This window comes from Carcharhinus amblyrhynchos, chromosome 10 (genome assembly GCF_965287045.1).
Source record: "Carcharhinus amblyrhynchos chromosome 10, sCarAmb.v2.hapA, whole genome shotgun sequence".
In the NCBI taxonomy this organism is placed as follows: domain Eukaryota; kingdom Metazoa; phylum Chordata; class Chondrichthyes; order Carcharhiniformes; family Carcharhinidae; genus Carcharhinus; species Carcharhinus amblyrhynchos.
Window position 1 is genome coordinate 63,879,930 of NC_137333.1, and position 17,908 is coordinate 63,897,837.

Sequence of the window (17,908 nt, forward strand, 5' to 3'; positions counted from 1 at the left end):
ATACTTTATTTGGAAGCTAAAAAAACATTTTTATTACAACTTCAGTTAAACCTGACATAGTTTGTAGACATTCAGAACCTGTGAATACAATTGCTTGTGGCTTGACAAGTTGTACATGTAATTCACATCATACAGACTAAATTTGAACATAGCTCTGATGTAAATGGCAGCATTTCTAAGATAACAGTTTTTGTTCTCCGTTTCCTGTTACTTGCATACATGCAGCACTTTGGGGAAGAATGTGCACATCTTCTGACACATGCACTGCTATTTGAACTTGCATGCATTTTAGAATAGCTGTAATCCTGGCACACCTGGCTTGTACCTCAAATACTAGTCCCCTGTGCCACTATTGCATCTATTTTGCTCTACCCTAGTTTACTTTTATTCTATGTATTATATGATACATTGGCATTCTGGGATTTAGTTGTTATTTTGGATACATTCCAAATGATAGAAAAATGAGCCTCATTCCATTTAGTGAATTCGTAACAAAAATGTCCAATTTCCAGCAAATTTCATTGCAGAATTTTAAAGCTACTTGGAAAAAGATAAACCAAGTATCGCACTTACTAAAGTATTTTATATACTTATAAGTTTTATGAATTAAAAAAAATTAATAGATTTAAGCACAGGTTTCCTGCATACAGACAATTAGTCTATATGGTCCATTTTAAAGTAATAATTATGAATGCAGATTTCCTTCTGACAAAAAAAACTTTCTTTTAAGTGCAGATGTAATGATTATATATCAGCGGCTGAAAAAGAGACCTGACCCTCATTTCCACGTCACTAACTTAAGTTTTTTTAACTGCACACAAGTGGCTTGAGTGTCAGAGTCCCAAAACCTATACTTGTATTTTTACGTTGCATCCACCAAGCACAGAAGGCTTGAAATAGGAGGAAATGTAACAAAACATTTCTTCGAAACAAGTGTCCTCATTACTTGTGTCAGAGATTATATACACAGTTACTGAGTATGTTTCTGATATTTCATTCCAACCAGAAAAGAGTTGACTGCTGAAGCTCGCGAGCTGAAAGGAGAATTGTACTGCTTGCCTTGCCACGATAAAATGGGAGTTCCTATTTGTGGTGCCTGCCGACGACCAATTGAAGGACGTGTAGTTAATGCAATGGGCAAACAATGGCATGTGGAGGTAAACTAATTAATCTCTAGTCAAATTCATTGTTTTAACTTTGTACTTTGGAGAACAAAGAAGATAATGATCAGTGCAAATGCAAGAATTTTATTCATATTTGTAAAATAAATTTGCTACTGAATATTGTTGCACTTTTTCCCAGAATTCTAGAAAGTGAGGTGTTTTTGGTTTCAATATGATGCAGTACAGTCGTTTCCAACTCTGGCAAATGGATTAAATCTAACCCACGGAAGGGGATTAAGGTCACCTCAGTGCAGCTGATGAATGAGCTGACTTTGGCCTGCATCACTCCATAACCAATAAATACAAGCCCCTAACACAAACTATTAGCAAGTGTTGGGCAGAGATGGTATGATCGTGAGAAATTGAAAAGTCAGTTTTACCAGTGAGTTTTCTTTTACATCACCCTTGATTTATGCAAAAATTAGGTACAGAATGGTGAAAAGTACCCCTTGAGCACAAGGAGGTTCTAATGTAAATCTTACTATGTAACCTATACATTTGTTTTGTGTCTGACGGCTGGGTGTTCATCAACTGTGGAAAGCTGCCACCATATTTAAGATTCACCAAGTTATTGAAAAATCTACTGGAAGACAAGCAGGAGTGTGGGATGAGAACAGGAGCACAGGAAGGGGAACGGGAGTGTGAGAGTGAGTGTGATTCTGCCTTATATCCAATCTTGGATTTTCCACCACCACACACCAACCCATAAACATGCAGCCACCCACAAGCACTGACTGTCCCACTCTGGTCATTTTTATTACTTTTTTTTAAACTCAACAATTTATTGCTACGACTGCTATACTTTTGTGAAGCAGTTTCCTTAAAACCTCAATTTTTTTTGAAATTCAATTTATTTTTGTGCCAACACTTGTCTTCTGAAATCTGCTCATCAACCCTTTGAGTAACAGAAGTATGTAGATGTGGTGCCCTGAGCCAAAAGGTTGGATAAACCTGCTATGCTGCCCATCAACGACCATTGGGGTTTTACAGGAAGAGTCTGTTGGAGTTGAGTGGGAAGAATCTGTGCCATGTTCCATGAGGCAAACTGGCTCATCGAATGTTACCAATACTCATCCGCCACAACCTGGACTTCGAGACTCTACCCAGAAATGCCCTTTTAAGCCTAAAGAGACTTTGTCATGCTGTATCTTTCATTACCCCATTACCAGAGGAAGATAGTGGCTAACTGGCTGTTTGACAACTGACAGATGTATGCTTGAGCATAACAGTTAATAGATCCTCTTCACGAGTAGAATGGCCAGCAGTACAATGAATCATAAAATGGACAAGTATATTTCCATCATATTCCTGACAACAGCATGAACATAAACTACTCCATCCACTGATTTGCCCCTCTGCAGTGCAGTTGTGGATGCTGCTGAGTATTAGATACATGAGTGTGTTCCCATTCCTGGCCTCTGAGTGAGAACACCAAGAAGCTTAAAGTTTAAACTTCCTCATCAGCTGTATATCTGAAATTTGACCTATTTTCAGCAGTTTGCATTGTGCCATGCAGTTTGGTATTCTGGACATCCAGGTCCCAGACTGGTATTTAATTATTCTTGAGTTGTGGATGATGTGGACAAAGTTCTTGCCCCAAGTTGTTCTAAGTGTATTTGGAGTCAAAGTAAGCTAGACCAGTTTGCAGTGGCAAATTTCCTTTCTGGTTAGGCTTTTGCAACCTGGCATCTTGGTGGTAATTTTTCAGTGTAATACTCCCTTGAATCCTTGAGGTTTGACTGGTAGTACCAGACTTAGTCGTCATTAGCACTGCCGCAGTGGAACTCTTTTGAATGATTGATGACTCCATTTAGCCAACAGAGAAGTTATTTTGGATTGTTTTCTACGTAATTGCAGTCTCCTGTGGTTGAACAGAATCCATTGTTCACTTTTTATTTTTTGTAACCTCCTGGCCTTACAACATACTGCATTATAATCTAGCTTTGCAGCAGCTCCTGACTGTTTCAAAAAGGCTTAAAATATCTTTGTTTTCACAGGCAGTTTTCCTTCCTTTCCAATTATCTTAATAAGGTGCTGCTTGGATGGCAGTTGACATGCCCAGTGATTTCCTTACTTTCTGAAGTCATAACAGTGTTAGCCTGATTTGAAAAGTGGTATTAATTGCATGCTGTTGTTTGGTCTGGGTAAAAGTCTATTTTAAGCCATTCCCCTTATTTCTTGACAGTAACGTATTTTGAGAATAGTAAATTCAATTTTTGCAGAACCTTTATTATCCCTTTCTACATAGAACATTACAGTGCAGTACAGGCCCTTCGGCCCTCGATGTTGCGCCGACCAGTGGAACCAATCTAATAACCCTCGAACCTAAACTTTCCAATATTATCCATATGTTTGTCCAATGACCGTTTGAATGCCCTTAAAGTTGGCGAGTCCACAACTGCTGCAGGCAGGGCATTCCATGCCCTTACTACCCTCTGAGTAAAGAACCTACCTCTGACGTCTGTCCGATAACGATCACCCCTCAGTTTAAAGCTATTTCCCCCCCATGTTAGCCACCACCATCTGAGGAAAGAGGCTCTCACTATCCACCCTATCTCTAATCCTCTGGTCATCTTGTATGCCTCAATTAGGTCACCTCTTAACCACCTTCTCTCTAACAAAAACAACGTCAGGTCCCTCAGCCTTTCCTCATAAGACCTTCCCACCATACCAGGCAACATCCTGGTAAACCTCCTCTGCACCCTTTCCAATGCTTCCACATCTTTCTTATAATGCGGCGACCAGAACTGTACGCAATATTCCAAGTGCGGCCACACCAGAGTTTTGTACAGTTGTAACATGATCTCTCAGCTCTGAAATTCAATCCCTCTACCAATAAAAGCTAACACACTGCACACCTTCTTAACAACCTTATCAACCCGGGTGTCAACTCTCAGGGAGCTATGCACATGTACACCGAGATCTCTCTGCTCGTCCACACTACCATTAGCCCTATGTTCTGTAATCCTGTTACTCTTACCAAAGTGAATCACCCCACACTTTTCCGTATTAAACTCCATCTACCACCTCTCGGCCCAGCTCTGCAGCTTATCTATGTCCCTCTGCAAACAGTAACATCCATCCTCACTGTCTACAACTCCTCCGACTTTAGTATCTCCGCAAATTTACTAACCCATCTTTCTACACCCTCATCTAGGTCATTTATAAAAACAGCAGTGGCCCCAAAACAGATCCCTGTGGTACACCCACTTGTAACTGAACTCCAGGTTGAATATTTCCCATCAACCACCACCCTCTTTCTTCTATCAGCTAGCCAATTCCTGATCCAAACTGCTAAATCACACTCAATCCCATGCATCCGTATTTTCTGCAGTAGCTTACCATGGGGAACCTTATCAAACGCTTTGCTAAAATCCATATACACCACATTAAGTGCTTTACCCTTATCCACCTCCTTGGTCACCTTCTCAAAGAACTCGATAAGGTTTGTGAGGCACAACCTACCCTTCAGAAAACCATGTTGACTATCCCTAATCAAATTATTTCCCTCTAGATGATTATAAATCCTACCTCTTGTAATCCTTTCCAAAATTTTGCCCACAATAGAAGTAAGGCTTACCGGTCTATAATTCCCAGGATGGTGTCTACTTGAACAAGGGGACAACATTTGCTATCCTCCAGTCTTCCGGCACTGTACCAATGATGACATAAAGATCAAAGCCAAAGGCTCTACAATCTCCTCCCTAGCCTCCCAGAGAATCCTAGGATAAATCCCATCCGGCCCGGGGGACTTATCTATTTTCACACTTTCAAGAATTGCTAACAGTACCTCCTTAGGTACCTCAATCCCGTCTAGTCTAAAAGCCTGTCTCTCAGTATTCTCCTCGACTATATTGACTTTTTCCTGCGTGAATACGGACAAAAAATATTCATTTAGTGCCTTTCCTATCTTCAGGCTCCATGCACAACTTCCTGCTACTGTCCCTGACTGCCCCTAATCTTGCCCTAATCAATCTTTTATTCCTGACATAACTATAGAAAGCTTTAGGGTTCTCCTTGATCCTACCTGCCAAAGTCTTCTCATGTCCTCTTCTAGCTCTTCATAACTCTCTCTTTAGCTCCTTCCTGGCTAATTTGTAACTCTTCAGTGCCCTAACTGAGCCTTCACGTCTCATCTTTACGCAAGTCTCCTTCTTCCTGTTCACCAGAGATTCAACTTCCTTAGTACACCACGGTTCCCTCGCTCGACCACTTCCTCCCTGCCTGACAGGTACGGATTTATCAAGGACTCGCAGTAGCTGCTCCTTGAACAAGCTCCACATTTCAGTTGTTCCCAGCCCCTGCAGTTTCCTACTCCAACCTGTGTATCCTAAATCTCGCCTAATAGCCTCATAATTACCTTTACCCCAGCTGTAACTTCTGCCCTTCGGTATATACCTATCCCTTTCTGTCACTAAGGTAAACGTAACCAAATTGTGGTCACTATCACCAAAGTGCTCACCTACCTCCAAGTCTAACACCTAGTCTGGTTCATTACCCAGTACCAAATCCAACGTGGCCTCATCTCTTGTTGGCCTATCTACATACTGTCAGGAAACCTTCCTGCACGCATTGGACAAAAACTGACCCCTCTAATGTACTTGAGCTATAGCTTTTCCAATCAATATTTGTAAAGTTAAAGTCCCCCATAACAACTACCCTGTTACTTTCGCTCCTATCCAGGATCATCTTTGCAATCCGTTCCTCTACATCTCTGGAACTTTTTGGAGGCCTATTTTAAAAAAAAACTCCCAGCAGGGTGACCTCTCCTTTCCTGTTTCTAATCTCAGCCCATATTACCTCAATAGACGAGTCCACATCAAACGTCCTTTCTGCCACCGTAATACTGTCCTTGACTAACAATGCCACGCCTCCCCCTCTTCTACCACCTTCTCTGCTCTGACTGAAACATCTGAACCCCGGAACCTGCAACAACCATTCCTGTCCCTGCTCTATCCATGTCTCTGAAATGGCCACAACATCGAAGTTCCAGGTACCAATCCAGGCTGCAAGTTCATCCACCTTATTGCGTATGCTCCTAGCATTAAAGTATACACACTTCAAACCACCCTGTCACCTGCCAATACACTGCTGCGACCTTGAAACCTTATCCATGACCTCCCTATTCTCAACCTCCGGTACACTGGAGCTACAATTCAGGCTCCCATCCCCCTTCTGAATCAATTTAAACCCCCCCCCCCCCCGGAAGAGCATTGGCAAATTTTCCCCTAAAATATTGGTACCGCTGTGGTTCAAGTGCAAACCATCCCTTTTGTAGAGGTCCCACCTACCCCAGAATGAGCCTCAATTGTCCAGGTATCTGAAACCCTCCCTCCTGCACCATGCCTTTAGCCATGAGTTCAAATGTTCTCTCTCTCTATTCTTCTCCTCGCTATCCTGTGGCACGGGTAACAAACCAGAGATAACAACTCTGTTTGTTTTAGCCCTAAACTTCCAACCTAACTCCCTGAATTTCTGTCTTCCATCCCCATCCCTTTTCCTACCTATGTCATGGGTACCTACGTGAACCACGACTTGGGGCTGGTTCCCCTCCCCCTTAAGGATCTCGAACACTCGATCGAAGACATTACGGACCCTGGCACCTGGGAGGCAACATACCAACCGCAAGTCTCGCTCGTTCCCAAGAATCTCCTATCTGTCCCCATAACTATGGAGTCCCCAATCACTAATCCTGTACTCTTCTTCCCCCTTCCCACCTGAGCATCAAGGACAGGCTCTACTCCCGAGACCTGTACCCCATGGCTCACCCCTGTTGAGTCATTCTCCCTAACAGCATCCAAAACAGAGTACTTGTTTTGCAGCGGAACAGCCATGGGGATCGCTGCTCTGACTGCTTCTTACCCCTTCTAGCAATCACCCACGTATCACTTTTAGGAGTAACTATCTCCCTGTAGCTTTTATTGATAACTGCCTCTGCTTCCTGAATGATCATTAGTTCCTCCAGTTCCAGCTCCAGGTCCCTAACATGGTCCTCAAGGAGCTGGAATTGGATGCACTTCCTGCACGTGTACTCAGCTGGGACACTACTGGTGTCCCTCACCTCAAACATCCCACAGGAGGAACATCGTACTGCCTGCACTGACATCCCTGTTACGTCCCTTACCAAGGAACAAAGAGAAAAAACTTATCTGCTCTCAGTCCGAGTCTCTTTTTTTAAGTTAGAGGAGGGGGGAGGGTGGGATACTCTACATGTGTAGAGTATCGGGATTCCTCGGGATTCTATTTCAGTTTCTTCATGCCTGTAATTCATTGATTTAATACAGTTCTCATTTGTATAGAAGTATTGTCTGAAAAGCTGATTTTTTTTTGGAAGTACAATATTTGATTGTGCTTTTCCACTCAATTTTTTTCAAATTCTCCTACTGCTGTTTTTGTTTAAAACACTTTGATCATGTTGTCATATGTAATTTATGCATCAAACATTCATACCAATTGAGGTCCCACAAAAAAAGCTAGAATACTTATCATCTGATATTTTGCTTGTCAGAAATTAGAAAAGTGGAGGATGCAGGGACCTCAGAATTTCTTCCTGATCAATTTGTAAATATTTGAGCCAAGTACAGAAGTTGTAGAGGAGGAAATCTTTGGATCTAAATACATATTTTTACGTTGCTTTTACTTTTGAATCACAAATTGTTCCATTGTTATGATGCAGAAGGAAGTAATTTGGCTCATTGTGTCTGCATTGGCTGTCTGAATGAGCTACTCACCTAATACTATTCTTCTGCCTTCTACTCATAACCTTGCACATTCTTCCTTTCAGAAAGCAGTCTAATTCTCTTTTGAATGCTTCAAATGAACCTGCCTCCACTACGGTGCATTTCAAATCCTAACCATTTGCTGCATCACCCTATTACATTTGTTTCTTTTACTAGTTACTTTATATCTGTGCTTTTTTGTTCTCAATCCTTTTACAAGTGGGAACGTTTTCTCCCTACATACTTTGCCCACATTGTGCATGATTTTGAATACCTCTATCAAATAGGAACACAATCCTAACTTCTCCAATATATTTTAACAACTGAAGTTCCTCATCTCTGGAACCATTCTTATGAATCTTTCCTACCCCCTTTCCGATACCTTGAATCCTTCCAAAAGTGTGGCACCCAAAAGGAGGCACTATATACCGTAGCTGAGGCTGAACTAGTGATGCTTACAAATTTAATATATTCTCTTTGTTATACTCAAAGTCCAGACTTTACTTCTCTCAACCTTTCCTGTCACCTTCAATCATTTTTGCACATAAACACCCAGGTTGCTTCTTCAGAGTTGTATACTTTATTTTCTATTGTTTTCCCCCCCCTCCCAAATATTCTTCCTACCAAAATTAATCGCTTCAAATTTCTCTGCTTTGGACTTAACCTGCCACCTGTCAGCCCATTCCATTACCTTTACTATGTCTCTTTGAAGTTCTATACAATAAGACCATAAGAAATAGGAGCAGGAGTAGGCCATCTAGCCCTTCGACCCTGCCCCGCCATTCAATAAGATCATGGCTGATCTGTCGTGGCTCAGTTCCACTTTCCCACCCTCTCCCCATAACCCTTAATCCCCTCTCTTATCAAAAACCCATCAACCCGCGTCTTAAAAATATTTAGCGAGGCAGCCTCCACCACTTCAACGGGCAGAGAATTCCAGAGATTCACCACCCTTTGAGTGAAGAAGTTCCTCCTCAACTCCGTTCTAAACTGCGCCCCCCCCCCCCCCCCCCCCTGTCTTGAGGCTGTGCCCCCTAGTCCTACTGTCCTTTCTGAGTGGGAAGAGTCTCTCCACCTCTATCCTATCCATCCCATTCATCATCTTGTATGTCTCAATGAGATCTCCCCTCATTCTTCTAAACTCTAACGAGTACAAGCCTAATTTATTCAGCCTCTCCTCATAGCTCAACCCCCTCAACTCCGGCATCAGCCTAGTAAACCTCCTCTGCACTCCCTCCAAGGCCAAAATATCCTTGCGTAAGTGCGGTGACCAAAGCTGCACATAGTACTCCAGCTGCGGCCTCACCAATGCCCTATACAGCTGCAGCAAAACCTCCCTACTTTTATATTCAATCCCCCTCGCTATGAAGGCCAGCATCCCATTCGCCTTCCTGACCACCTGCTGCACCTGCAGGCTGGGTTTTTGCGACTCATGCACAAGGACCCCGAGGTCCCTCTGCACCGTCGCCTGCTGCAGTTTTTCGCCCCGTAAGTAATAATCCTTCCTACCATTATTCCTACCAAAGTGGACCACCTCGCACTTGCCAACACTAAATTCCATTTGCCATTTCCTGGCCCATTCGGCCAGCCTATCTAGATCCTTCTGCAGACTCTCCACACCCTCTGCGCAATTTGCCGTTCCACCAATCTTGATGTCATCAGCAAATTTTGACACCATACACTCGGTTCCCTCCTCCAGATCATCTATATAAATGATAAATAGCTGAGGCCCCAGCACCGACCCCTGGGGCACTCCACTAGTCACCAACCGCCAATCCGAATAGCACCCATTGACCCCCACTCTCTGCCTCCTATTAGACAGCCAATCCTCTATCCATGCTAACACCCTACCCCCAACTCCATGCCCCCTTACCTTCTGCAATAACCTCTTGTGAGGTACCTTGTCAAACGCCTTCTGAAAATCAAGAAAGACCACATCCACCAGCTCTCCTCTATCCACTGCCCTAGACACATCCTCATAGAACTCCAATAAATTCGTCAGACACGACTTCCCCTTAACGAAACCGTGCTGCGTCTGCTCTATCAAGCAATTCCCCTCAAGATGCCTCGCTATTTCCTCCTTGATGACGGATTCTAACATTTTACCTACAACAGACGTTAAACTAAGAGGCCTATAATTCCCTGCCTTTTGCCTGGCACCATTCTTAAACAACGGCGTAACATTAGCCGTCTTTCGGCACTTCCCCGGAATCCAGCGACATTTGGAAAATAACCACCAAGGCATCAACTATCACCTCCGCCATTTCTTTCAGAACCCTTGGATGCATTCCATCCGGCCCTGGGGACTTGTCCACAATCAGTCCCTCCTGTCTGTCGAGCACCGCCTCTCTAGTAACAATAATGTCATTGAGACCCTCCAGTCCTACCATCTTTCCATCGCTAACACCCGGCAAATTATTCACGTCCTCCTCCGTGAAGACCGAAACAAAAAAGTTATTCAAGGCCTCAGCCATTTCCCCATCCCCTACCACTAAGTCCCCCCTCTCATCCTCTAAGGGTCCAACATTCACCCTAGCCAGCCTCTTCCTTTTTATATATTTATAAAAACTCTTGCTATCCTTTTTCATATTAAGCGCTAGCCCAGCTTCATACTTTCTCCTACCCTTCTTTATCAACTTCTTTGTCAATCTTTGTTGACATTTAAACCTCTCCCAATCCTCTTCTCGCCCACTATTCTTAGCTACTCTAAATGCCTCTGCTTTTAATTTAACACTTTCCTTCACCTCCTTCGTTATCCACGGCTTATTACCTCTCCTCCTACTGTCCTTTTTAACCATCGGAATAAATTTCTGCTGAGCACCAAGAAAGATCTCCTTAAAGATCCTCCACTGCTCCTCAGCAGACCTACCTTCCAACTCACTCCCCCAGTCCACATTCACCAATTCTTCTCTCATCCTACCGTACTCCCCTCTGTTCAAACAAAGGACGTGTGTCCGGGAACCCACTTTCTCCTCCTCCATCTGCACCAGAAACTCCTCCATACAATGATCGCTCTCCCCAAGAGGATCCTTCACCGCAAGGTCCCTAATTCTACCCGCCTCGTTACATAACACCAGATCCAAGATAGCTCGCTCCCTCGTTGGCTCCAACACACACTGTTCAAGGAAACTATCCCAGCAGCATTCCAAGAACTCCTCCTCGAGCCCACCGCGTCCAACAGTTTAATCCTCACAGTTTACAATATTTCTGAGTTTTGTAATATCTGTAAACATTAAATTGTGCATGGTACATCGAGGTTTAGGTCATTAATATTTGTCAAGAAAAACAAGGGCCCTGACACTGACGCTAGAGTCACAACAAGCCTTCCTCCAACAGGAAAAATATCTATTAAATGCTATTCTTTCCTGTCACTCAGCCAATTCTATATCTATGTTGCCACTGCCCCTATTATTCCATGGACTCTAAATTTGCTCATGTCTGTTAGGTGGAACAATATCAAGTGCCTTTTGAAAGTCCATGTACACCACATCAACAGCACTGCCCTCATCAGCCCTCCCTTACCATCCCAGAAAAGAACAAAGAACAACCCAGCAGGGGAAACAGGCCCTTCGGCCCAACAAGCCCACGCTGCCATTTCAACAAAGCATTTTCCTACACCTACCCTGCCCCGTGTGTATGTGAATGGTACCCCTAATGTAGCCAGATTCAGGGGAGAATAGTGTAGGGTCCTCCAAGCTTGTCAAATATGATCTCCCTTCCATGTTGGTTTTCCTTTGTTTACCCACGTTTGTCTGTGTGACTATTAATTTTGTCCCGAATTCTGGAAGATTACCCACCATTGAAGTTAACCTGTTATTGTTGGGCTCATTCTTGCTCCTTTCATGATCAAAGGTATAATATTTACACAATCCTCTGGCACCACCACTGAGTCAAAGGAAGACTGAAAAACTTTGGTCAGTGCTTCTGTAATTACCACTCATTATTCTCTATTTCATCTGGTCTCAGTGCCGTATCAATTTTAAGTACAGATATCCCATCTAACACAATTTCCTTTTCACTGTTTCACCCACCTAGGCTCTGAATTATCTTGTCTTTTACAATGGCTTGGGTAGCGTTGTCTTTCTTCATAAACACGGATGCAGAATATTCATTTAGTACTTCAAATTTACCTTGTGTAAATTTGTGAATCCATGAAAGTCCCTACTCTCTCGAGGGGAAGCAACCTCTCAGCATCTATTCTGTCAAGCCCCCCAAGAATCCTATATGTCTCACATTTCTTGCATGTTATCCATGTAACTCTCAACCTCATGGATGCCTCGCAGTAACACCAGCTGCTGCTCATGATCCACAACCTGGATCTCAAGCTTCTGTAACTTATGACTTGTAACTTCTTGCAATAATGGTTATCCAGAATATGGGAGTCCTTCTAGAGCACAGGATGAATGCATTTGAGATTGGAGCATCCCTGCCATTTCTCTATTTATTAGCAGATAAACTTGTAACTACAATTAAATCTTCTTAGTGGTAATAAACCTTACCATTATTAATAAAGCTTTACCGATGCTAGTAAAATTTACTACTATTAATAAAGTTTAGCATTATTCATAAATTCACTTCACTTCACGATAAACTTTACGATAAATGAATAAACCGTACCAATACATGTTACTAATACTTATGATCCCTACTAATAGTTTTTGCGACTTACAAGTAGTAATAAACCCTATTTTATAAAATTAGATGACTCTCACCTGGTATTCCCTAGGTTAGATCACAAATACTCACCAGCTAATCATCTATCTATATACCTGCGATGTCATGCCTGAATTTATTTTCTCAAATCAGAGTTTTGACTGGAAACCGTCCAGACCAACTGCTGTTGGTGATTCCTGTGTCTTGGACTGATCTTTCACCTTCCCTCCCCACTCTTTATAGCCTTGCTGTTTTCACTGATACTCTCCACTCGGACTGAGCCCTCACCTTTCCTCGCTACTCCTTGTGACCCTGCTGCTCTCGCTGTCTTTCTCTACTCAGATTTATTTTCCTCTGTTCTTCCCACACTTTTGGGATACAATGAGCAGATTATCTTTTGTTGTAGCTCTACCACCATTATGAACCAACCACTAGTAAATATGGAAATGCAACTTGTTGATGTCTACATGAAGGATTTTTTAAAAAACATTGTCCTTCAAGACATGCCTGGTATCCATTATGCTTTTTTCCAATGTAGTGTGACCTAGGCTGTGGGCAATGTATATGCCTTGCACTCCATGGCAGCACATGTTGATGGTCCCGGTATGTTGTATTGAATCATAGAAACCTACAGTGCAGAAAGAGGCCCTTCGGCCCATTGAGTCTGCACCAAACACAATCCCACCCAGGCTCCACCTCAACATCCCTACATATTATACTCACTAATCCCTCTAACCTACTCATCCCTAGACACTAAGGGCAATTTCTTAGCATGGCCAATCAACCTAACCCGCACATCTTTGGACTGTGGGAGGAAACCCACATAGACACGAGGAGAACGTGCAAACTCCACACAGATAGTGACCCGAGCCGGGAATCGAACCCAGCTTCAATCATATTTTACTTCATTATTGAATGGTAAAATAATGAGGGATATAACTGGCAATATATATTAAATTTATAAAAGGATTCCTCTTATCACAGTTGCATGAGTATGTTTTGTAATATATTAAAATGGCATTCAAAGCTGTGTGTCCCTGAGCATCCTTTAGCTTAGGCTTTGAAGTAGCAACCCAGATTAGGATATTTGGTGTTGCCAGACTAAACATTAAAAGTAATCGTTTTAAATATGCTATTTTGACTTTTAAGAAATCTGCTTCAGCACTGAGCTTTTGTTTTCATAACTGCACATATCTCAATTTGTTATCATGATTGAACACTTTGTACTGATTTAAATTGTATCCAAAACTTAGACAAGAATCCTTAAAACTGACCCATGTCTAAAGTTCAAAGTAAACAAACTAACAGTTAGGTAGAGTGGAATGGACGACAGGCAGCATTTTTGCCTCTTATATCTTCCTTTTTCTTCCACCCGGTCCTCAAAACAGATGATTGTAGAGATCTGCATATGACCCAAAAGAAACTAAATGAAAAGGCAAAATTAAGTGAGTTTCAAGTGCCTATTTAAATTTTAGTGTGTTTCCTTATGTTGCTCAGAATAGATCGGATGATTGAAATCAGAAGTCATCAGAACCGTATCCTCTTCTGATAATATGCATCTTCTGACTCAAATTAATTGGGATTTTCATTTTGCCCATTGTTTTTCTTTATGTATATGTCCCTGTGCAACAGTTTTCATGTGGGTTTGTAAAATTGTTACTTGAACAAGACTTATTGGATACAGAAAGTATGACGTATACCTACAAAGAAAATATGACGTTTACCTTTGGTTATGCTTTGCCCTGAACAATCATTCCCTCTTTAGTTCTTTTTCCTGACCGTGCACTTGACTGAACAGCCACAGTGGCTGCAGCTAGTGATTTATTTGTGAAAATATCAATTATTGAACTGAAGCTGTTAAAATTTTAATTGCAGCATTTTGTGTGTGCCAAGTGTGAGAAACCTTTTCTGGGTCATCGTCACTATGAAAGGAAGGGATTGGCTTACTGTGAAACTCACTATAATCAGGTAAATGCTGTGATAATCAATAACACGTAATTTAATAACAATTTTTTTTGTTTTCATGGAAACATTATTTGATTTTTGCATTTACTATTAGTTTGACATTTTTAATTCCAGTAGCAAGACTGCTGTTTGCAAAAATGTTCATAATGTTGAACATAGAACACTACAGCACCAACAGGCCCTTCGGCCCACGAGTTCCGCTGATCACATCAACACCTATCTATAACCCCCAACCCCATAAAACCCCATATACTCATCCAGAAGTCTTTTAAAAGACCCCAGCGAGTTCGCCTCCACCACCACTGACAGCAGCCGATTCCACTCACTCACCACCCTCTGAGTGAAAAACTTACCCCTAACATCACTTCTGTACTTTCCTCCCTGCACCTTAAATCTGTGTCCTCTCGTAGCGACCATTTCAACCCGGGGAAATAGCCTCTGAGAATCCACCCTATCCATTCCTCTCAACATTTTATAAACCTCTATCAGGTCGCCTCTCAACCTTCGTCTCTCCAGGGAAAAGAGACCCAGCTCCCTCACCCTAACTTCATAAGGCATGCCTCCCAGTCCAGGCAACATCCTTGTAAATCTCCTCTGTACCCTTTCAATAGCTTCTACGTCTTTCCTATAGTGAGGCGACCAGAACTGCGCACAGTACTCTAAATGAAGCCTGACAAGGGTCCTATAAAGTTGCAGCATTACCTTCCGATTCCTAAACTCAATCCCTCGATTAATGAAGGCCAGTACACCATACGCCTTCTTGACCACCTCTTCCACCTGCGAGGCCGATTTAAGAGTCCTGTGGACCCGGACCCCAAGATCCTTCTGCTCTTCAACACTACTAAGACTCCTGCCCTTGATAGTGTACTCGTTCATCCCGTTGGTTCTGCCAAAATGGACAACTACGCATTTATCCGCGTTGAAGTCCATCTGCCACTTCTCCGCCCAGTCCTGCATCCTATTTATGTCCTGCTGCAACTTTTGACATCCTTCCAGACCATCCACAACACCACCGACCTTCGTGTCATCAGCAAACTTACTTACCCATCCCTCCACTTCCTCATCCAGGTCATTTATGAAAATGACAAACAGCAAGGGTCCTAGAACAGATCCCTGGGGCACTCCACTGGTGACTGATCTCCATTCAGAAAAAGACCCATCCACAACCACTCTCTGCCTTCTGCAGGCAAGCCAGTTCTGGATCCACAAGGCCAAAGGCCCTTGGATCCCATGCCCATCCCATGTTGAATCTAACCTTTTTGTATAAATAGGCTAATATATTTGAAATTGCCAAGCTTTTGTATGTTGCATATCCTTGTTTTGTCTTGAATTGAAATATTGTTTTACTGTTGCATATTTCAAAATAGTTATACAGAACATCTGTACCAGCTGGTTCTAAATATTATGTTGCAATCCAGCATCTATTCAGAATAGATAAAGGACTTCTACTTTTTGGAGCCTTTTTGTGCAGCAAAATTATCTTGAAATACAGTCACTGTCGGTATACTTAGCAAGGAACTTGCAAATAACAATGTCCCAGAAGCAGCATATTTGACCGGTTGCATTTGGCAATGTTGATTGAGAAATGAATATGAGCTACAATATTGGGAAAACTCTTCAAATATTGCCTGCATAAATGAACAGAATTTGCCTCTGTTTAACATTCCTACCGAACAGCACCCATGATAATGAATCAAGTTTGACTTGGCAGTGAGAATGCTACCAATTGAGCCAAATTGATTCTTTAACAATAGTTTTGAACCTTTTTGTAAATGTCTTGAAAAGATTTCTGAAGGAAAGATTTTTTATCTTGAATTTATAATTTTGGCATGTACAGGTATATAACATATACACACTTTGTACATAATCTTACAATTATTTATTTTTCAGCTGTTTGGTGATGTTTGCTACCACTGTAATCGTGTGATTGAGGGAGATGGTAAGTGTTAAAATACTTCTATGATTGGAGTGTTGTGACAGAATGTATATATAATAAATATTTATATATGATGAAGAAGCACCAGGAATTTTTCTATTTTCTATCTGAAGACTGTTTCAGTGACACAACACCATCCAGTAATAGAAATTTCCTGATTCTAAAATGTAGCAAACAAAATAGTTTGAAACACTTTTCTATATCAACCTTCTTTAAAAGTTTAGGAGAATTAAGAATTGAGTCATTCCTTATTCATACCTTAGAATTTTGCAAACTGTTGTTAAATGTTGAAACATTAATTTTAAATCTGAATCTAATTAATCTGCAGTGAACCAAGTGGATAAATCCACATAAGGAAGATATTACTGCTGTGATTAACTGTATATTTCAACATATTTTTACTATACAGTTGTATCTGCTTTGAACAAGGCCTGGTGTGTTAACTGCTTTGCCTGTTCCACTTGCAACACCAAGCTGACACTCAAGTAAGTAGTTTTAATCCTGGCAATCCACAGTCTACTTTAAAATCACAAACTTTTATTGTGTTTAGTTTCTTTCTGTGACTAAGCTCTGGTTATTTTCATCTCCCAAACTAAAACTGTCAGAATTGCAACTCTCAATTTTTTTCTACGTGGTTCTACACTTTCCTTGTTTCATACATTACTCTGTCTGTGTTCTATCCTTTTCTATCCACTATTCATTCTGTGAAGAGACAAATTTGTTGAAATTGATTTGAAACCAGTCTGTAAACACTGTTACGAGCGATTGCCTGAAGATTTAAAACGGCGACTTGCTAAACGAGAAAGAGATGCAAAAGATAAACAGAAAAAGAAAAAACTGATGGATATCTGCCTGTAAAGGAATGCCTCTCTCTTCTGTTCTTGGTTAGTATCTTCAATTTCCATGTGTCTCGTGTTCTAATCAACTCATTCCATATTGTTCCATTCTTGTATTCTTTCACCTACTTCCATCTATGTATTATCATCCATCTTTGCTTCCTGTCTCTATCCATCTACTGGTTAGACCCTCCTTTGTATTTTGTTATCTCCAGACCTGGCTAACCCTGATCAGCCTCCCATTTTCCACTCTTGAAAAACTTGAGCTCCTCAAAAACTGCTAACCTGTACATTAACTCACACAAAGTTCTGTTCACCCATCAGCCCTATGCTTGCTAATTTACATTAGCTCTCTTTTCATCAGCACCTCACATTTAAAATTTGCATCCTTATTTTCAAAACCCACTATGAGCTTGCCCCTCTCATTCTCTGAAGGTATACCTTTCTAAGATTTCTGCAACCCTCCAATTCTGACCCAGATCATACATCCCAAATCTTCTCTACTCCATCATGGGTGACTGTGCCTTCAGCTGACTAGGCTACTAGCGCTGGAATTCCATCCATAAACATCTCCACTGTTCTACCCATCTCTTCTCCTTTAAGGCACATCTTTAAAGTGACTTATTTGACCAAACC

The 17,908-nt window shown here is 41.7% G+C and overlaps 1 protein-coding gene across 6 annotated transcripts in view; it reads left to right on the forward strand.

The window, feature by feature from the left end:
• Positions 1 to 17,908, forward strand: part of LOC145349000 (LIM and senescent cell antigen-like-containing domain protein 1) — a 142,146-nt gene that overhangs the window by 120,960 nt on the left and 3,278 nt on the right. For 4 of the 6 annotated variants that reach the window (XM_080197189.1, XM_080197190.1, XM_080197188.1 and 1 more), the window contains exons 6-10: positions 1,007 to 1,157; positions 14,411 to 14,503; positions 16,391 to 16,439; positions 16,846 to 16,921; positions 17,147 to 17,320. In XM_080197189.1, the coding sequence (XP_080053315.1) occupies positions 1,007 to 1,157; positions 14,411 to 14,503; positions 16,391 to 16,439; positions 16,846 to 16,921; positions 17,147 to 17,294 (517 nt within the window). In that variant the 3' untranslated portion in view covers positions 17,295 to 17,320. The remainder of the gene's footprint in view (positions 1 to 1,006; positions 1,158 to 14,410; positions 14,504 to 16,390; positions 16,440 to 16,845; positions 16,922 to 17,146; positions 17,321 to 17,908) is intronic. The other 2 variants (XM_080197191.1, XM_080197187.1) reach the window with 2 other exon arrangements.